Source organism: Stereum hirsutum, assembly GCF_000264905.1.
Source record: "Stereum hirsutum FP-91666 SS1 unplaced genomic scaffold STEHIscaffold_14, whole genome shotgun sequence".
Classification (NCBI taxonomy): domain Eukaryota; kingdom Fungi; phylum Basidiomycota; class Agaricomycetes; order Russulales; family Stereaceae; genus Stereum; species Stereum hirsutum.
This window is the reverse complement of record NW_006763144.1, coordinates 461,521-475,702: the sequence shown is the minus strand read 5'-3', so window position 1 is coordinate 475,702 and position 14,182 is coordinate 461,521. Positions and strand designations below refer to the sequence as shown.

General features: G+C 51.7%; 5 protein-coding genes across 5 annotated transcripts; 4 read left to right on the top strand and 1 right to left on the bottom strand.

Annotated features, from left to right (window-relative positions):
- Nucleotides 1-146: 146 nt before the first annotated feature.
- Nucleotides 147-2,343, top strand: STEHIDRAFT_149170 (uncharacterized protein). Its single transcript, XM_007307909.1, has 6 exons — nucleotides 147-461; nucleotides 586-771; nucleotides 1,124-1,328; nucleotides 1,480-1,643; nucleotides 1,807-1,921; nucleotides 1,997-2,343. The coding sequence occupies exons 1-6, from the start codon at nucleotides 198-200 to the stop codon at nucleotides 2,263-2,265; spliced, it is 1,203 nt and encodes a 400-aa protein (XP_007307971.1). The 5' UTR covers nucleotides 147-197; the 3' UTR covers nucleotides 2,266-2,343.
- Nucleotides 2,344-2,516: 173 nt separating this feature from the next.
- STEHIDRAFT_124115 (HlyIII-domain-containing protein) lies at nucleotides 2,517-5,182 on the bottom strand. The gene is made up of 6 exons (XM_007307908.1): nucleotides 4,195-5,182; nucleotides 4,072-4,136; nucleotides 3,698-3,941; nucleotides 3,451-3,601; nucleotides 3,233-3,335; nucleotides 2,517-3,152 (listed from the first exon to the last, which is right to left on the bottom strand). The coding sequence occupies exons 1-6, from the start codon at nucleotides 5,145-5,147 to the stop codon at nucleotides 2,929-2,931; spliced, it is 1,740 nt and encodes a 579-aa protein (XP_007307970.1). The 5' UTR covers nucleotides 5,148-5,182; the 3' UTR covers nucleotides 2,517-2,928.
- Nucleotides 5,183-5,405: 223 nt separating this feature from the next.
- STEHIDRAFT_170958 (peptidyl-tRNA hydrolase) lies at nucleotides 5,406-6,462 on the top strand. Its single transcript, XM_007307907.1, has 4 exons — nucleotides 5,406-5,515; nucleotides 5,582-5,718; nucleotides 5,835-6,214; nucleotides 6,288-6,462. Exons 1-3 carry the CDS (start codon nucleotides 5,451-5,453, stop codon nucleotides 6,182-6,184), a joined length of 552 nt encoding a protein of 183 aa, XP_007307969.1. The 5' UTR covers nucleotides 5,406-5,450; the 3' UTR covers nucleotides 6,185-6,214; nucleotides 6,288-6,462.
- Nucleotides 6,463-6,729: 267 nt separating this feature from the next.
- STEHIDRAFT_160389 (uncharacterized protein) lies at nucleotides 6,730-7,883 on the top strand (the record flags this gene model as incomplete). The annotated part of the gene is made up of 4 exons (XM_007307906.1): nucleotides 6,730-7,121; nucleotides 7,189-7,436; nucleotides 7,515-7,691; nucleotides 7,744-7,883. 4 exons carry the CDS (start codon nucleotides 6,730-6,732, stop codon nucleotides 7,881-7,883), a joined length of 957 nt encoding a protein of 318 aa, XP_007307968.1.
- Nucleotides 7,884-10,335: 2,452 nt separating this feature from the next.
- On the top strand, nucleotides 10,336-11,927 carry STEHIDRAFT_113869 (uncharacterized protein; the record flags this gene model as incomplete). The annotated part of the gene is made up of 3 exons (XM_007307905.1): nucleotides 10,336-10,555; nucleotides 11,532-11,708; nucleotides 11,761-11,927. 3 exons carry the CDS (start codon nucleotides 10,336-10,338, stop codon nucleotides 11,925-11,927), a joined length of 564 nt encoding a protein of 187 aa, XP_007307967.1.
- Nucleotides 11,928-14,182: the final 2,255 nt, after the last annotated feature.

The following is a 14,182-nucleotide window of genomic DNA, read 5'->3' as shown; positions in this document are numbered from 1 at the left end:
AAAAGGACCAGTGCTCGGGAGTCCGAACAACGTGTTCGACACGTGCTACGTTCCGTGCCGCTTACGGAACGGGGTCGATCAACGAACAAGCACTCCGTCGCCGTGCCTTCGTCCCCTTCATCTTTCACCTCTCCACCAATCTATCACAAACATCCACCGTTGTACCAAATTGTATCAGAACCGACTCGAAACATAACATGTCCACACCCAACCCAAATCCCAACCCGAACCCCCCTGCAAATGCAAACCAGACACCGACCCCGAACCCAAACGTCCCACGACCAAATGGAAACGACCAAGTCTCAACGGGAAACATCATCTCAGCGCTTGGCAATGCGTTCAAGACGCAGACGGGAGAACCGCTCCCTGGAGACCGGATTGCTCAGCTTTTGTTGCAGAATATGGGACAGTTAAGCGATTTGGTGAAGCAGGGGAAGTTGAATCAGCAGCAGATTATACAGGTGGGTGGGTTTGGGTTATATTTCTCTCGTCCTTTGCCTGTCCTCTGCATGTTTTCTGTCTCTTCATCAGTACGAACTTGATGGATGCTGACAATCCGTGTCATTTGAAACCTGTTTCATTTAGTTGAAGGAATATGCGGACAAGCATAAGAACTCGGTCGCGTCTTCGTCCTCGGGTACACCGGCACCAGGGGCTGCACATTCGAGTCCTGCACCTGCACAGCAACAACCTACACAGTATGTGCAACAGCAGCAGCAGCAGCAACAGCAACAACAACAACAGAATCAGTCGCTACCTAGTCCTTCAAAGGTGCGTCTTCTTTCCGAGCGCCACATAATCCTCAACAATATCTCACCATCACGTCGCACTTCCACTCGACCATAAACACGATCACAATTACAACGGGATAAATGACCACCGCGACATTCATCTCTGCATCCTCCTTCACCTTCCCTCAACTTCATCGGCTCGACTTCTCGGCTACCACTCACGCCTCTCGATCGTCTATCATCATCCATCGGAAACACTCCCTTCCCGTTCCTCCGTCTCCACCCTCACCTCCACTTACCTCGCCACCGCGCCACCGCCCACCCACCCAACTCAACAAACCATAATCATCATGCCCACCACCACCACCCGAAAACCCAAATGGCGCCCACAGCCCTCGCCCCTAACCACAACCACCGCCCCTCACGCCGCCTTCAAATCGAACTCTCCCGCACCACTACTGGGCACGAACACGACCCCAGACGCGTATCCTATAAGCTCTACCCTCAATACGAATAATCCGGGGCCGGTGCAGTGGTCGACCACGCAGATGGGGAGGCCAACGTTGACTGGTGGGCAGGCTGCTGGGAGGATCGCTGGTATGTCCTTTTCTCTCTAAATTTCGTCTTTCATCTCGTTTCCTTTCCCTTTCTTTTGGTCGTGTGGCTCGCAGCCTCTTTGTTTGTTTGATGAGTGGGTGAGTAGTGTGATGCAAAGACTAACAACTAATCACTGGTTCATTTGTTATAGGGACGCCGGCCCAGGTCAAGCCGAGTAGCGAGGAGACGTATACGCCGGACGATACACGTTCGAGAAGAAAGTCGACTCCGGGGGATCAGAGTATGAGGAGGACGATCCAGGACCTGGTGTCGAGCGTCGACCCGAACGTGAAGATAGAGCCGGAGGTCGAGGATGTGCGTTCGCCGTTTTCTTGACCATCTCGCATTCTTTTCTTTCCACTCGTCACTCCCCTGTTACATTTATCTCACTTTATTCTCATTCATATCCATTATCTTTTCTTCATCCGATTTTATATTCCCTTGACTGACTGACATTGTCATTTTTTGTGACGTACAGCTGCTCCTAGACATTGCAGACGAGTTCATCGAGTCCGTGACCAACTTTGGGTGCAGACTCGCAAAACATAGGGGAGGCGACACACTGGAAGTCAGAGACCTGCAGCTTCACCTCGGTAGGCCCCTTTCCCTTTCCCTTCATTCTTCTCCCATCTTCTTCCGACGTACCATATGCTCACCACCAACCACAGAACGTAACCACAACATCCGCATACCCGGCTTCTCATCCGACGAAACCAGAATCTCAATGTCCCAAACCGGAGTCCCCTCCGCCCTCCCCGCAGCATCTGCTCTCACCGGCGGTGGCTCCAGCGGAGGCGGGGGTGGTGGAGGGATAGGAGGTGCAGGTGCAGGTGCAGGCGGTGGTGCGAAGAAGGCGGGACAGGGCGGGCAGATGAGTGTTAGGAGTCATAGGTTGGCGCAGGTGCAGCAGGCGAAGAGGGAGGCGAAGTTGATGTAGGGTCGGTGGGCAAGGGTGGGAGGGGTGGCGGGGATAGATTTTTGGACTTTCGGTTCGTGATTGTATGATCAGAATGCCATGGAGGTAGAGAAACATGAGTGCGTGATGCTGCTATGTACGACCGCCCAGTGCGTTCTCTCCTATTCCGATTGGTTGTCGTGCGTCTCGCGGTTAGGTTGATATCGTGCGTTGTCAGTAGAGTATGTTGATCTTGCAACGATTTACTTTCGCTGCCATCGAGGTAGTTCCAGTTCCAGACTACGATCCACGCAATAAATAAATTTCCAAGCCATCTATTATCCACAAGAATCACCACCATCCTAACATGGACACCAACACCACAACTACGACGATCGACGACCACGACCACGACCACGACCACGACCACCGACACCAACGCCACCACCAATACGCTATATATGATACGATTATATGGGACGTTTCTACCCTGTAAAAATGTCACTGCCTGACCCGAGGCCCGAAAGTAAATGAGCGAGTCTGCCACATCGCCTCCTGCGCGCACAATACACAATAACTAACAACATGGACACCAACTCCCAAATCACCTCCTTTGCCTCTCCGCCTCCTCACTCACCCACGCCATCCCAACCTAACAAACCCCACCTGCCCTCCCCTTCCTCGTAAAACCGAAACGCATCAACCTCAACAAACCTCGCCCATCCCCGCCATCCCCCTCATAACCGGCATCGCCGCCCTGTGCTGACTGATCGCCAACACGATGAACAGATGCCAAACCGCATGGGACCCGCCACCGAGGTAGGTCCCGAAATGGGGAGCCCAGGAGGGGGGAAGGGAACGTTCGGGGAAGTTGGTGGCGTAGAAGGCGAGGCCGGTGATGTAGGAGAGGAGGGACGGGGAGACGGGGGCTGTTTAATGTGGGTGAAGATGAAGGAATGGTGGTTAACGGGCTGGACGAATGATGCCGAAAGATATAAGTAGGACGTACCGATGAATGTGAGCATTTGACTAGTCGAGTGGAGGTATGAAAGTGTTCCGAGCGGCGCGAGCGCCGTGAACGCGAGCGAGAGGAAGAACATGATCCGAATGTGCTACAACAAATAAAACAGCCATTCGCCGACCACACGATCATCAGCATCCGATGACCAGTCTGATACTATGAAAACAATAGAGGAAAAGGTAAGGATAAGAGAAGCGGGTGCTAACTTTATTCTGTGGTTTGTTGAACCAGTCCATGAACGGCAGGACGCTACCCGCAAGTCCGGACGCAAAGCAACAGTATAGGAAGAGGTTGCAGAGGTACGGTTGACAGTCAAAGCCGTAATAAACGATGGTGCCAACGCTCGCACTGATCAGCCTGTTCTCCCACAATCACGATCACAAAAGAATTTACATTCGGGATTAGCCCAAACAGACTACTTCTATATGAGTGGAGACGAACGAAAGGACTGACCATCCGATCCCAACATAATCGATCCTCGCACACAGATCCATGCCGTGGTAATGCGCACATCCGGACATGGTGTGCCACACGACGCTGCTGAACAGACATACTAGCGCAAAGACGGTGAAAATGAAGAGGGGGGCGTCGATGTCGAGGCTTGAGAAGGCCGGGATGGTCGAGGAGAAGTATGATGTGGGTATTATGAGTGTGAGTGTCCAGAGGAGGAATGGAATGAGGTGCGTATGAATGTTGACTTCGTGAAGGTGATGGATGCATTGATGAATGAATGATGCGGGAATCAGAATGGCAGGTGGAATGTCGGATGTCAGTGATCTATTTTTGAAGCGAGGGGCGAAGATACGGGCAGAAGAGCGGATACTCACGAGTCTCGTTGTGTACTGTAAATAAGGAAGCGATGATGAGAGGCCATCTATTCAGAGGGATGAAGCTTTCGAAGCCACAGGATTAGACTATGATTCGTTTCAAAAATACTGCACAAAACCTACCGGTAGCCGTGCGTCACGAACGGGTTATTACGCCACTCTTCGGGAAGGTCCACATAGGTGATGAGTGCACTACCGTGCAATGAGAGTTTCAGAGCCTCTCTGGTTTCTCTCGCCATCTTAGCGATCTTATCCTCCGCTCTCTCGAGCAGAGAACGCTTTCCGTGAATAAGTGGCGAGAACTCGGTGGCTCGAAGCTTATCATGCAGGTCATGAAGAACGGTGGCAGATACAGAGAGGGGCAGTGCGATGCTGGAGGGAAGTTGGATGGACGATAGGTGGGAATGAAGGGTATTAAGATGTTCAGAAAGAGTGGGAAGGTAATGCAATGGATGATGGAAGTCTAGGTCTGGAAAGTGCGAACAGACGCTCTCTATCCGGGTGCGCATATCTGAAAGATCAAGGGCAGCGATCCTCGAGCGAAGCTCCGCAAGCTCTGGGAGGTGGGCGGTGACCTCCTTGAGGGTTGGGACGTCCGGGAGCTCGGGGAGATGGGAAGAAACATAGTTCTCGACGGTGGTCGAATCGAGTGGTAGGTCAGGCAGATGCGAACATACGTCCTCCTTGATCTGTTCGAGCATCTTCAGACCGTCTCTGACCCATGCTCGGGCCTCTTCGACCTTGAGTCCACCCTTGCTCTTCAACGAGTCGATCCCGAGGTCAAAGTCGCATGAAGGAGACTCGAGCTGCGCTAGTCGGGTCTCGAGTTCCTCTAAGTATGAGAGAACAAGGATGCGAAGGGATGCAAGATTAGGCGTCGGAGACGATAGGGATAGATCAAGAGCTTCTAAGGAGAGTGGGAGCTGATGGCAAGACGTTCGAGGACCGTACCGGGCGGCATGGTAGGTGGACTGGCGTCGCTTACGGCGGGTTTGAGCGATGGACGCTGGTGTTGGCGTCGTCGGGGCAGTTGTCGTCGATGTCGTCGCCGTTGTCGAAGTCGAGGTGGATGCCATGGCTGATGCGCGAAGAAAAGAGTGGAAAGAGCGACGGTACTTATGGCATGAAAGCAAGCGAGGTTGTGGAGCCCGATAACTGCCCCGCTCCTCTCTCCCCTTGAAAACGTGCTTTCAGTCCGGCGCCACAATCTTGTCCCGGCTTGTTCTCCTTCCTTCCTCTCCTCCACCGGCCAGCAAACGTTTGTCTTTTCTTCGCATTGCTTTCCTCTACAGAGCTTCTTGAATCAGGCTAGTCAGCTTGGCGTTACAGTTCTTTTCATACGCCTGCACCGGCATACGTTCCGAGACCAACTCTGACTTATGCGGTCAGTGAAGTACCTCGTTGTCGGTCTTGGGAATCTTCCATACCCCCAAACAAGGCACAGGTATGTCCGAAAACCTAACTCAATATCTTCTCAATCTCTGATAGACTTCAAACGTTCGATTGGCAGCATCGGTCATCTGATTCTCGACGGCATATCGTCTCAGCTTCGTGCACCTCTCGCCTCAGAAATGAAAGGCTACTACGCCGAAACCCAGATCGAAATGGACAGCGGAAATGCTGTTCCCATAGCTCTCTACAAACCACGTACAACCCAAGTCACAATTTTCACTGTCTATCACCCGCCACATGCTGACCTTTTCCACCTGTCTCCACCCCTCCTCCTCGTGTCCTATTCCCTCTCCCTATCACCCATCATGCAGGCGATCTCATGAACGTGTGTGGACCTGCAATCGTGAACGTCCTTCGTAAAACCTCGGTCGCTCCGAACTCCCTCATCGTGATACACGACTCGCTGGACCACCTCCCAGGCAACATTTCGCCCAAAACCGGTGGCTCACCCAATGGTCACAATGGTGTGAAGAGTATCATTTCAGCATTAGGATCGCAGCAGTTTTATAGGCTGCGGGTAGGTATAGGACGTCCGGAGGCGGGTGTCAAGGATTATGTGCTGGGACGGTTATCTTCGTTTGATCGACAGTACGCTACTGGCGATGGCGTGTACGATGCGCTTCGGCATATACGGACTATTATCGAGAAAACTGGACGATAGCATTTGTTATTGCTAGTCATTTGAGCTCTGGTAAGTTCTGCCTACGCATCAATTTTGAGAGAAAATCAACTGATAATTATCGATAAAAACAATGTATCACAAGTTCTCTCGTTATAGTTGCTGGACTGACATCTGCCGGCAGCTGGCCCATATATTAATTTTCTACCAGCTGGGTATCCTCGGGGTTCTTGCCGTATCACTACTCCGGTTTACCGACCGTACAGACGGTTGTCGTGGTTGTTATAATCTACATTGCGCGAGTGCTTGCTCGCGGTACGGCCTCCCCTTCTGCAGACGCTTTACTCTGTGGTCCATCACATTCGACGAGCGCTGTATAATTGAGCCATCATGGTGAAAATACTGGGTTCTCGTACGCTTTGCTACGTGGTGCTATCCCACAGCTCGATTGAAGTAACAAGGGATCTACCCAATAGTGGCGTAGAACGCTCGCCACACGATGTGTGTCACGGTTACATAATCATATGTTGAACAAAAGAAAGCTTACGAAAGAAACGCGACACATCGTTTCCTTCACCTCGACACCCATGTCTGTGACTTTGAACTTTCCACTAGGCTACACCCATGATGACCTAGAATGGCTCGACCTGATTCGCGCTACCGATGACGACGAAAATGAGCTCGAGGTTGATGAGATGTGTCTGCTGAAGTCTAGCGATCGCTTTGACGTCTTCTCCGGTGTCCTTACTCTACCTACGGGCTCCCAACGCGTCGTTTGCAAGATTGGGTATACATCTCAGGGAATAAAAGGCACCGAACAGGAGTTCATCATCTACGAGGCGTTGAAACATCTCCAGGGTAAGGTCATTCCTCGCTGCTTCGGGTACTTCGAGGAGCCAGGCGAAGCTGGTTGCATTATCTTGGAGTATGCCGGAGAAGAATTGAATACGTGCTTTGAGCGGGCACCACAGGACATAAAGTGAGTGTTCTAGGTCTCTATGGTCGTACAATATACCTCAGTATAATGACCGATCATGCTGATGTAGGCAGAAGATCCTGGATGCGTATGTCCAGATTCACGATGCTGGCGTGAAACATCGCTCTGTGGCAGAACGGAATGTTGTCATTAATGACGAAGGTCGAGTCTCAATCATTGACTTCGAGAAGGCCCTCAAGATCCGATGCCGGCGCACGTACAGCGTCCCTGCACCAGGAGATATTGGCCCAAACAAAAGGGTATGGGGTTGTCAGGAATTATGTGATGTAGGCTATGGGCTTGAAATATGGAAACCCTGTACGTATTCTCCCCTCCTTTTCCACCCACCTTGTCCTCCAGATGGTGTCAAACTGACCCTCTTTATCGCTTGAACAGCTGTGATCATGGTTTATGGGTATATCACTCCGCTCAGCGCCTTCAACGATCTAGAAGCGCTACTGGAGAGAAGACCAAGCGATTACTCCGAAGATGACGCATTCGATGAAATGCACCAGGTTCTAATGAGCTACGTCAAGGAGTATTGGCCGGACGTTTACGCTCAAATCCCCAAGGGTGAGTTTCTCTTGTATATCGACATCCTCTATGTTACCTGACGTGTATCTAGATGGCCGACGATACTGGCCTAAGATCATTATGGACGATAGCCCGGACCCAATGGACGAGGCCCTGGGCATCGAAACTAGTGGCAAAACCGGCTCACATCCTTTGGAGGATAGCGGTCCTGATACCACAAGAGCGGGATAGGATATCATTACAGCCTTAGGGTCGCAGCAGTTTTATAGATCACGGGTAGGTATAGGACGTCTGGAGGCGGGTGTTAGATATTATGTGCTAGGGAGATTGCCTTCGTTCGATGGGCAGTACGCCACTTGCGATGGCGTGTACGATGCACATTCTGTAGAGCAGGCTGTCGCAGGTCTAGTCATGGATACTCGCCATACCATTGGCCGTTATGTTAACCTTTGCCGATGCTTTTTGGGGCTGCTCGAATATATGTCTGTTTGCTGTCCTCACCGCATAGCACGATCGGGTCGAATGACACCTAGGTACTCGATAATTTAAAAACTCCACGGCGACAGCGCCCTCTCCAGAGACGGAAACGTTGCTTCAACCTCTTGAATTCAATTGCCTCGCTGACGCTGTTCGATCGCTTTCGAGACACATTCGGTGAAGTAGGTGAGAACGTTCATAAAACTAGCGACGAGAGTATTGTACACAAACAGCCCAGAAAATTCGGATCGAGCACCAGAGAAAACAGACAATTTGCGTCTCACCCTTCCACTAGGCCTTCGCCCTCTACTGCATTCTCCTTCAACCACTCTTCACCCTTCCTCACCTTCTCACCCAATTTCTCGAATTGGGAGATAACCTTCTCCATGTGCTTCTTCTTCCTATCCCACGCTCTCCTGTTTCTCTCGACGTCTTTGGTGCGTTTCTCACGTTCTTTGGCCAATTTCCCGACTTCTTTGGCCCGCTTCTTCGCGTCCTCAGGCTTGGGCTTCGAATCAGTGGTACTCTGAGATTTCGCGACACCCATCTTCTTGAGAACCTTCTTGGTGACTCGGTCTTTCAGCGAGCTGCGGTCTGACTCCGACGCATCGGCCTCTGGAACGTCGTTCCTCAACTGAGAGCTAGTAGGATGGCATGATGGATCAGTAGGATGCCTCGACGACTGACTCAACGAACGGAAGTGTCATTGACGTACGAAAAAGTGTCATTCAAGACGTACGGAACCAATCCAGGCTCGGTGTGGGCCTTCACTTCCTCGCTCCACCAGGACGTATTCGCCTTGGGAAGATATAGATCGTACGGCAGTTTGTCCTTGAACCTACCACTCGCGGCCAGTATCCAACAGGAATAGGCAAACAAGGTGGGCATGCCCTTGACGTAAGGTTTCGAGATGTAAAGGGTGTTACCCTTACGATACGCGAACGTCGTGGACCATAAGGAGGAAATGACAGCGAATGGGGTATCGTAAACGTAGCTCTGCGTGAAAACCTGTCATCGAGTCAATATCGTACATGTGAAGACACGAGAAAGAGGAACTGAGAATTTTACCTGCAAGAGAATTTTGGAGCCTTTTGTCATCGAACCGACTGGTGCCTCCGTAGGGGACACGAATCTTGTCGCCGGTAAACTGTCATCGTCACGGAACTTGACCTCGATGTCATCCTGTAGGACATAGAACGGGTTCAAAGGGCTATTGTCGCTGTCAGCTGGAAGGATGTGGTGTGTCTTGTCTTCGTGAACAACGAAGACCCTCGGGATTAGACCTTGCTTTCCTGGGTACAACCGATCGACAAAGATAGCATCGGGAACGATTTTGCGGCTCACTCCCTCGGGATCTATGTGACTCCCAGGTGCAGAAGAGACGTGAGGTACTCCAACCTCCTTCTCGATCTCGGATAACGGTGGTTCGCCCTGAGGCAAAGGACGGTCGCGTAGCAAATGTTTAAGGATGTACATACTCGGTCCACAGAGTTTCGCGCGCGTCCAATCTTCCGTATCCTTTTCGGATTTGATCATGCCAGTGAGATCAGTGCCAGTGAATGAAGGGGAGGCGCGCGTGGCCATTTCGATGCGCTCCGGAAAGGTCATCTTTGAGAGGTCCACAGATTCCATAAGCTCCTTGCCTCCGGAATAGAGCTGCTCTGGCATATTGGGACAATATACTACACGTTGAAGCTTCTGTCCGACGGGGACGTCTAGATCAGCTTCAGCGGGACCGCGAGTGGAGAGAGACGTAGACACTGGGTCACAGTAAGGGCCAGCAGGTAGCACGGTGGTCGCGTGTTCGAATAGGTTGCGTGTGGCGGCCTGCTGCAGGTTCACTTTCGGAAGAACGGTGATAGGAATTTTTGGCGGAGGTTCACCAGCAGGCGACCGCGGTCGAGCAACGGTGCGCTTGGGTTTGACGCGCTCGGAGCCTGGAGCGACCGCAAATTCTACCTTTCTCTGAGCCATGTGGGATGGAAGGGCTAGCTGAGAGGATGTCGACCGAGGGGAAACAAGAGGGTCGAGTGCTTTATATGATTCCCGAAGGTGTGAGATAAATGTGTGTCAACGGCAAAGCAAGAACGCAGATCCTGACACATCGATGGCGTGTCGGCTCGAGTTACATTTGATAGCGATCTCATCGATCTCGTTCATTGCGCACCAAAGTCCAGAAGCACTAGCCCCATACGGTGTTCTAAACATGTGTTGTCAATACGGCAAGGGTAATTACAGCACCGACCGTGAACCACATCGCTACATATGTCACATTTTGTCCATTGTTCGTCCAGTGTCCGGAAATAGGAAGACAAAAGGATTTCGGCGTGGTCAAGAGCGAAACGAAAAGGCGTGCTCGGGACGTATCGTGGTCGATGAGTGCCATCTTGGTGCCATCCATCCACCCAGTCCGCCCTACTTGGTTCGTGAGTACATAAGTCCGAGAGCTCGATGATGATCGATGATGTCCGGACGAGCAAACCGTGCCACCGGTGACCGAATCTGTGTCTCGGTCCTCGGGGTGGCACATGACATGTCTGTGACGTAAGCATGTGTTGGAGTACAAAAGCAGACGGGTTCACGAAAGAAGTGCGCCGCACCATTTCCCTCAACTCGACCCTCACTATGTCTGTGACATTGCACATCCCCCCAGAGCACGCTCACTATGGGCAGCAATGCATCACTCTGATACGCGCTACCGACGATGACGAGAATGAGCTCTCGGTCGATGGAATGCGTCTGCTGCAGTCTAGCGATCGCTTTGACGTCTTCTCTGGGTCTCTTATCCTACCTACGGGCTCTCAACGCGTTGTTTGCAAGATCGCGTATACCTCGGACGGAATAGAAGGAACCGAACAGGAGTTCATCATCTACGAGGCTTTGAAGCGCCTTCAGGGAAAGGTCGTTCCTCGCTGCTTCGGGTATTTCGAGGAACCAGGCGAAGCTGGCTGCATCATACTGGAGTACGCCGGAGAACAGTTAAATACATGCTTTGAGCGGGCCCCACAGGACATAAAGTGAGTGTTCTCGGACTCTATGGTCGTACAAGATGCCCCAGTATAATGACCGATCATGCCGATGCAGGCAGAAGATCCTGGATGCGTATGTCCAGATTCACGATGCTGGCGTGATGCACCGCGATGTAGCAGAACGGAACGTTCTCGTCAACGATAAGGGTCAAGTTTCAATCATCGACTTCGAGACCGCTGTCAAGATGCGATGCCGGCGCACGTACAGCGTTCCTGCGCCAGGAGACATTGGCCCAAACAGGAAGGTGTGGGGTTGTCAAGAATTATGTGATGTAGGTTATGCGCTTGGAATATGGAAACCCTGTACGTGCTTCCCTCTCCCTTAACACTATTCTCCTGATAGTATCGATCTGACCCTCCATCGTTCAAATAGCTTCAATCATGGTTTGGGGGTATCCCACTCCGCTCAGTGCTTTCAACGATCTAGATGCGCTGCTGGAGAAAAGACCAAGCAATTACCCTGAGGATATCGCATACGATGAAATGCACGAGGCTCTGATGAGTTACGTCGAGGAGTACTGGCCGGACGTTTACGCCCAGATCCCCAAGGGTGAGTTACTCTCCGATGTTGACATCCTCTATGTTACCTGACATGTTTCTAGATGGCCGATACTACTGGCCTAAGATCATCATGGACGATACCCCGGACGAGGACCTTGGTGTCAACTCTCGAGGCAAAACTGGCTCAGATCCTTTAGACCCCCTAGACGAAGATGACTCTGGTAGTGCAAGTAGTGAATCGAGCGGCGATGACGTTGTTCCACCATAGTCTTCACTGTCGTTGTGTTACATATCCCGCGCTCACGTTTTGCATGTCGTCTTTGTTTTGTGTACTCTATCCACCTATCTGCACCGACGCCAGAATCGCTGACCTTGTCATGCCCCTTCATCCTGTACTTCCATCATACCTCAGTCTCTGCTACCTATATCTCCGCCGTCTATTTCACTTCACAAGCAACGCTGCATCCAATATACATCCTTTAGAAGTCTCTCCAGGCTTGATTTCGAGCCCATCTGGGTAGGTATCACACGTTGAAGCGGGTGTCAAGGTTTGTGTGTTGGGCGATCACCTTCGTCTTGATCGACAGTAATCTACTTTACTTGTGATGGCGTGTACGATGCTATTAGACACATACGGAACCTTATCGAGAACACTGGGCGGTAGAATCATGGATATTGTTGGTCGTTCGAACTCTGGTACGTTCTATCCACGCATCGACTGCGAGGGAAAACTGACTTATACTTCTGGGAGACCCACTATGTTTGCTGCACTGATGTTTATTGACGACTCGGACCAGCCTCTATATCCCTTTTCTACCAGCCAGGTAGCCTCGGGTCGGTCTTTCCGTATCACTACCCGTACAGACGGTCGTCGTGCTTGTTGGAATGTAGACAGCGTGAGTGCTCGCTCGCGCTACGGCTTCCCCATCCGCAGATGCTCTACTTTGTGGTCCATCACATTTGGCAACTTCCGTCTACTTGAGTCATTTTGATGGCCTAAGTGCATTGATCCCACTATAATTGACTTTGCGCATTGCGTCGACAGCTTCGCCTCCGGTGGCGAAATGTCGAAGAATGCGTCGATGGCCCAAACTGTTTGGGTGCCTCCGTCTCCTTCTCCGTGTCGCCTATGATCGCGACGACCGCAACCCGTTCGTTGATGCCCTGATTTTTCAGCAGCTTTTCCTGGTTCCTACCCATCACAATCACCTCTAATCACCTCCTCCGCGCCCATCGCCAGTGCCACTTGTACCGCCACACCTCCATAGGCTCTCGTCGCCGGCGCCGCGATGATCGTCCCTCCCGCCTGTAGTCCAACGTCCTTCGACCCTCCGTGCGGTACCAACAACGTCGAAAGATACTATACCCTCTCCGGACCGTACCCTATCCCTCCCTCCCTCTCACCGCGTGTCAACATCGCCTTACCAACCTCCAACGGCACCTTCACATACTTCGCTAATGTCCCATCCCTCCACTCTCCCTCATCAGCCTCTTTGTCCCTTGCCCGAAACCCTCATCCAACCCCATCAACATTCTCGCGTTCCCGTCCTCCCTTCCTCGCATGCCCACACACGCCAGCTTGCCTTGAGCTTGCCCTATTCGAGGTGCGTCGCGTCAGAACTGGCGGCAGCCACACAACCTATTGCGCTCTTTCCGGGGACGAATGGAGTAGGGGAAAAGTAAGAGTGTTTACCAGAGTAGATCTCGCCTATGGATGAGATTACGGGAGAGGCCAGGGCGCTGCCTGGGGGAGAGGACGAGTTTCGACTACGAAGGACGCGGAGATGGAGGTGAGGACGAGGGCGGAGGCATATGGTGGGAGTTTGGTGATCACGACAGTCATTGTCATTGGAGAGGACACGACCTTGATTGAACGCCGTGGTTAGACTTTGGATGAATGACCGGAGGTGCGAGAAACTTTTCGAGGTCGAATTGTACCAGCTTATATTCCTATCGTCTAGTATAATGGTAGGTTTTATACACATTTTCATTGATAGTCGGATCGTCTTATGGGTTGCTTATACTCATTGCTACGCAGTGATATTCAAGAGCTCGAAGTTACAAGGGACTCCCTCAATCGTGGCGTAGAACGCTCAGGGCGCGCCACACGATATATCACAGTTACATAATCATATGTCGAACAAAAGAAAGCTTACGAAAGAAACGCGACACATCGTTTCCTTCACCTCGACACCCATGTCCGTGACTTTGAACTTTCCGCTAGGCTACACCCATGATGACCTAGAATGGCTCGATCTGATTCGTGCTACTGATGACGACGAAAATGAGCTCGAGGTCGATCAGATGTGTCTACTGAAGTCCAGCGATCGCTTTGACGTCTTCTCTGGATCTCTTGTTCTACCCACGGGGCCCCAACGTGTCGTTTGCAAAATCGCGTATACTCCGGATGGAATAGAAGGCACCGAACGGGAGTTCGTCGTCTACAAGACTCTGAAGCACCTTCAGGGAAAGGTCATTCCTCGCTGCTTCGGATACTTCGAGGAACCAGGCGAAGCTGGCTGT